This window comes from Piliocolobus tephrosceles, chromosome 16 (assembly GCF_002776525.5).
Source record: "Piliocolobus tephrosceles isolate RC106 chromosome 16, ASM277652v3, whole genome shotgun sequence".
NCBI lineage: Eukaryota > Metazoa > Chordata > Mammalia > Primates > Cercopithecidae > Piliocolobus > Piliocolobus tephrosceles.
This window is the reverse complement of record NC_045449.1, coordinates 48,953,153-48,959,152: the sequence shown is the minus strand read 5'-3', so window position 1 is coordinate 48,959,152 and position 6,000 is coordinate 48,953,153. Positions and strand designations below refer to the sequence as shown.

Genomic DNA, 6,000 nt, shown 5'->3' with positions numbered 1-6,000 from the left:
GTGTGTCTATGTATGTGTCTGCATGTGTGCCTGTGTGCTGGGTGTATATGTATGTGTATGTGTATCTGTGTATGTATCTGTGTGCTAAGTGTCTGTATGTGTATGTGCATCTGTGCCTGTGTGCTGGGTGTATGTGTATGTGTGTGTGTGTCTGTGTATGTGTCTTCATGTGTGCCTGTGTGCTGGGTGTATGCGTATATGTGTGTGTCTGTGTATGTATCTGTGTGCCAGGTGTGTGTGTCTGTGTACGTATCTGCATGTGTGCCTGAGTGCTGGGTGTATGTGTATATGTGTGTGTCTGTGTGTCTGTGTATGTATCTGTGTGCTAGGTGTGTGTGTCTGTGTCTGCATGTGTGCCTGTGTGCTGAGTGTGTGTTGACCTACAGGAATTGCTCCTTGTCCAGAGAGCCTCAGATGAGCCTGTGCTGGGTGACCGGGGGAGGTTTCCCTCCAGCACAACACCACGTCTCTCCTCCCTTCTGCCACTTACCTCGGAGAACATGGGCAGTTTTTTGGCAAAGTCCACCACACGGGTGATGGCCGGGGTGATGATCTTGGTAAACTCGCTGAAGGCTTCCAGGTCCACCTTGTCTCCGTCCGGCATGGAGACGATGGGTGACTGGCCAATGTCATCGGGCTAGAGAGAAAGACAGGGGTGAGCTGGGGCCGCAGACCCCTTTCAGCCTCTCACTGAGGCTGCCTGCCCACCAGGGGGAGCTCCAAGGCAGCTTGGGGAAGAAGGGCCGCAAGTGCCTGAGTCCCAGCCCCACAGCTTTTCCTTCACCTTGAGCAGAGGATAGACCGGAGCCAGAGTCAGCTAATAATAACAATGGTAATAACAGTAGTAGCAGCTATAATGACTAAATACTTAATATATGATCAGGCATCAGGCTACATGTTTTCCATGTCTTATTTCATCCTGACCGTAATCCTAAAAGGAATAATTATAATAATCACTATTTCACAGATGTGGAAACTGAGGCACAGGGCAGCTAAGTAATAAGGTTAAAGTCACATGACCAGCAATTGGTAGGACCAGGGTTTGAATCTGGGCAGTCTGACTGCTGACTGTTACACATCTGCTTAGAATCAGAGCCCGTGCCCTTAACAGTGCACTGTGCCACCCTCTGGCATGCTCCACCATGAACCAGGAGCTGGTTTTCTGCCTTCCTTCACCACACAGAGTCAACTGTCCATCTCCTCCCAAACTGACCACTTTCTTTTGAGAGAGGGTCTTGCTCTGTTGCCTGGGCTGGAGTGCAGTGGTATAATCATGGCTTACTGCAGCCTTGACCTCCTGGGCTTAGGGGACCCTCCTGCCTCAGCCTCCCGAGTACCTGGGACCACAGGCACACACCACCATGCCCAGCTAATTTTAAAATTATCAGTAGAGAGCCTGAGCACAGTAGTTCACACCTGTAATCCCAGCACTTCGGGAGGCCAAGGCAGGCAGATTACCTGAGGTTGGGAGTTCCAGACAAGCCTGACCAACATAGAGAAACACCGTCTCTACTAAAAATAGAAAATTAGCCAGGCATGGTGGCGCATGCCTGTAATCCCAGCTATTTGGGAAGTTGAGGCAGAAGAATCGCTTGAAGCTGGGAGGTAGAGGTTGCGGCAAACCAAGATGGCGCCACTGCACTCCAGCCTGGGCAACAAGAGCAAAACTCCATCTCAAAAAAAAAAAAAAAATTATTTGTAGAGGCTGGGCATGGTGTCTCACACCTTGTAATCTCAGCACTTTGGGAGGCCGAGGCAGGCCGATCAGTTGAGGTCAGGAGTTCAAGACCAGCCTGGCCAACATGGTGAAACCCTGTCTCTATTAAAAATACAAAAATTAGACAGGCATGGTGGCGGGTGCCTATAATCCCAGCTACTGAGGAGACTGAGGTGGGAGAATCGCTTGAACCCAGGAGGCAGAGGTTGCGGTGAGCCGAGATCATGCCACTGCACTCTAGCCTGGGTGAGAGTGAGACTCCGTACCAAAAAAAAAAAAATTGTTCATAGAGGTGGGATCTCTGTATGTTACCCAGATGATGAACTCCTGGGCTCAAGCGATCCTCCCACCTTGGTCTCACAAATTGCTGGGATTACAGGCATGAGCCATTGCATCTGGTCCTTAACTAATCATTTACTTAGCAACTAGCTTGACCAGGGCCTAACACAATGCCTGGTACCCAGCAGGCACTCAAAAATACTGTGACATAACTATATCCTTACCATCTCCTCCCAGTCACTAGGGGCAGGAAAAAGCAGCAAGGTCACCCTCGCTCTCTGGAAATTCAATGAGGAAGGCAAGGTCCTGTCCTCATGGAGCTCCCAATTGGATGGAGTAGACAGGGTCCAGAGAGCCAGGACACAAACGCAAGTGTATAAAATCTGGACAGCAAAAGTGTGAAGAGTATGCATTTTGGGTTGGATTACACTAAGAAGACTTCCTGGAGGAGACAGGACTCTGAGCTCACTCTCCTCTCCCTGCCACCTGGCTGCTGCTCTCCCCATGCCCCCTTTCTCCTTACCAGGAATTTCCGCCTCTGTTTCCAATGGCTGCCCTGGGCATTGGTGCTGCGATGGGCCTCTGTGGCAATGTGGATCAGATCCCACTCTTCAGGAGTGGGTTCTGGTCGCTGCTGCAGTGATCGGATCATCTCCTCCTTCCGCCGCCGCTCCCGGTTCTGCTCAATCAGCTTACGCTTGGCCACCCGCTTCGAGTCATCTAGAACCACTGTTAACAGAGAGGCACAAGGTCCGAAGCATGGCACCCTCTATCCTCTTTCCATAATGCTCCCGGAAACTACTCTTCCTAGAGTACAGGTTAGGGAAACCGAGGGCCATGGAGGCTAAGTGACTTCCCAAATCACCTAGCAGTTGGGCAGCACAACCTGGATCATGATTAATCCCCGGGACCATGTCAATAACAATTTGGGCTGATCCAGATGAATATCATGTTCTGGTCTAACGGGTTATGGTGATGGTGGTTACTCCAAGATCCTGCCACCCAATCCCCAGCCAATGGAAGATGCCCTGTCTCATCTAGAAGTGGGGTGCCTTCGCTGGGAGTCAAGAACAATGTGCTAGAGTGGGTGCCCAGGAGCTCTTTCTACCAAACAACCCCTCTCTAAGGCCCTCGAGTATTGTAAGGCAGGTAGGCACTGGGGCCCACACAAGGATCCTGTTTCCTTTTACACAGGAAGAAGGGCAGTAGGGACCAAGACACTGAACCTTCTGCCCTCAGCCTGACCTAGACTGGATTGCCACTCTGCCCTGTGGGCCCTGAGGGCACCCTGGAAGGGAGCTGCCCTCTCGGAACTCATCCCCACCCCAGGCCACCTGGCTCTATTCCCCCGACCCGGGCCCCTTACAGTCCATGGCCATGCCCACGGCGATGCACTTCTTGAAGCGGCACAGCTGGCATTGATTTCGGGTGATCTTGTCAATGACACAGCAGCTGTCATATTTGCAGGAATAAGTGGGATGGAGGTTCTTCTGGATTGTGCGGCGAAAGAAGCCCTGGGGTGGGGGAGATGGAGCAGGCTGTGATCATGACATGGCTTCCCCTTCCTGAACCAACCATGCAGTTTACTGGGGGTCAGGGGTGGAGAGCAAGGAAGGCAAGATCAGTGAGGGGACCTGGCATCCTCCTGACACCACAAGTCCAAGATTACTGGGCTTGAGGACCTGAGAAATACATGCCCTCAGCCCCAGGCTGCTGAGGGGTTGGGGGTGCCTGGGTAGTGTTCGTGGCAGAGGTAGGAATGATGACTAGAGCAGGCATCTTTGAACTGGGGATAACGTGAGGCCTTAAGGAATAGCAGCTTTGGAAATCCAAGTCGCCGGGAACAGTGGCTCATGCCTGTAATCCCAACACCGGGAGGCCGAGGCGGGCAGATCAACTGAGGTCAGGAGTTGGAGACCAGCCTGACCAACATGGAGAAACCCCATCTCTACTAAAAATACAAAATTAGCTGGGCGTGAGGCCGGATGCTGTGGCTTATGCCTATAATCCCAGCACTTTGGGAGGCTGAGGTGGGTGGTTCACAAGGTCAGGAGTTCAAGACCACCCTGGCCAACATGGTGAAACCCCATCTCTACTAAAAATACAAAAATTAGCTGGGTATAGTGGTGTGTGCCTGTAATCCCAGCTACTCAGGAGGCTGAGGCAGAGAATTGCTTGAACCTGGGAGGCAGAGGTTGCAGTGAGCCGAGATTGCGCCACTGCACTCCAGCCTGGGTGACAGAATGAAACTCCGTCTAAAAAAAAAGGCTAGGCGCGGTGGCTCGCGCCTGTAATCCCAGCACTTTGGGAGGCCGAGGCAGGTGGATCACGAGGTCAGGAGATTGAAACCATCCTGGTTAACATGGTGAAACCCCATCTCTACTAAAAATACAAATAGCTGGGCGTGGTGGCGAGCGCCTGTAGTCCCAGATACTCAGAGGCTGAGGTAGGAGAATGGCATGAACCCAGGAGGTGTAGCTTGCAGTGAGCCGAGACCACGCTACTACACTCCAGCATGGGCGACAGAGCGAGACTCCATCTCAAAAAAAAAGAAAAAATTAGCCAGGCGTGGTGGCACATGCCTATACTCCCAGCTACTCGGGAGGCTGAGGCAGGAGAATTGCTTGAACCCGGGAAGAGGAGGTTGGGGTGAGCCAAGATTGTGCCATTGCCCTCCAGTCGGGGAAACAAAACCCTTTCAAAAAAAAAAAAAAAAAAAAAAAAAACGGAAATCCAATCCAAGTAAAACCTCATTTTCCATCTTGCTAAATGACTCTAAAAACAACACTGACCCAAAAACCATTCTCATATATGTTGCCTGTTGTCCATGCAGGTGGAATTCATAAAACAGGGGAACCAAAAAAGTCAAGGAAAGGGGACTGAATATGAACTCTAGTAGGGAAAGAGAAAAATTTCAATTCTCTACATTGGGATTCACCTTTATTTTTTTAATTTAAATTTTTTTTTTTTTTTTTTTTTTTTTGAGACAAAGTCTCACTCTGTCATCCAGGCTGGAGTGCAGTGGCACGATCTAGGCTCACTGCAACCTCAGCTTCTCAGGTTCAGGCGATTCTCCTGCCTCAGCCTCCCGAGTAGCTGGCATTATAGACGCCTGCCACCATGCCTAATTTTTGTATTTTTAGTAGAGATGGGGTTTCACCATGTTGGCCAGGCTGGTCTGAACTCCTGACCTCAGGCGATCCACCCACCTCGGCCTGCCAAAGTGCTGGGATTACAGGCGTGAGCCACTGTGTCCAGCCCCACCTTTATTTGAAAGGAAACACCTCAAAAATCAAGATGATTCCAATAATATGAAGAATTAATATTTTTTTCACGTTTACAGTGTGTCAATCACTTAGTAAAGATAAGCCTTGCTGGCCAAGCACAATGACTCACACCTGTAATCCCAGCATTTTGGGAAGCCGAGGCAGGCAGATTACTTGAGGCCAGGAGTTCAAGATCAAGACCAGCCTGTCCAACATAGTGAGACTCCATCTCTACTAAAAATACAAAAATTGGCCAGGGTTTGTGAGGTGCACCTATAGTCCCAGTTACTCTGGAAGCTGAGGAGTGAGGATTGCTTAGGATTGCTTGAGCCCAGGAGGTCAAGGCTGCAGTAAGCTATGATTGCACCACTGCACTCCAACCTGGGTGACAAGAGACCCCATTTCAAAACAAAAACAAAAACAAGAAAACCCGCAAAAGATAAGCCTTGTCTTTCATGGAACATCACTCTGAACCCTCTGGACAACCTTATGGGGTAGGAACTGTTACTGCCTCCACTCTGCAGACAAGGAAACTGAAGGTTGGCGAGATGAAGCAATTTGCCCAAAGTCATGTGGCCAGTGGGTAGCAGAGTCAGAACTGAGCCTCAGGTATGGGACACCAAGGTCTGAGCTCTCAGATTCCAGGTGGCATTAAAATCACCAAAGGCAGCCGAGCATGTTGGCTCATGCCTGTAATCCCAGCACTTTGGTTTGGAGGCTGAGGTGGGTGGATCACAA

The 6,000-nt window shown here is 50.4% G+C and overlaps 1 protein-coding gene across 1 annotated transcript in view; it reads right to left on the bottom strand.

Annotated features, from left to right (window-relative positions):
• THRA (thyroid hormone receptor alpha) overlaps positions 1–6,000 on the bottom strand; it is a 30,142-nt gene that overhangs the window by 5,643 nt on the left and 18,499 nt on the right. Inside the window, exons 5-7 of the mRNA XM_023204234.2 lie at positions 3,363–3,510; positions 2,520–2,725; positions 491–637 (exon numbers count right to left, since the gene is read on the bottom strand). Coding sequence (XP_023060002.1) covers positions 491–637; positions 2,520–2,725; positions 3,363–3,510 — 501 coding nt within the window. The remainder of the gene's footprint in view (positions 1–490; positions 638–2,519; positions 2,726–3,362; positions 3,511–6,000) is intronic.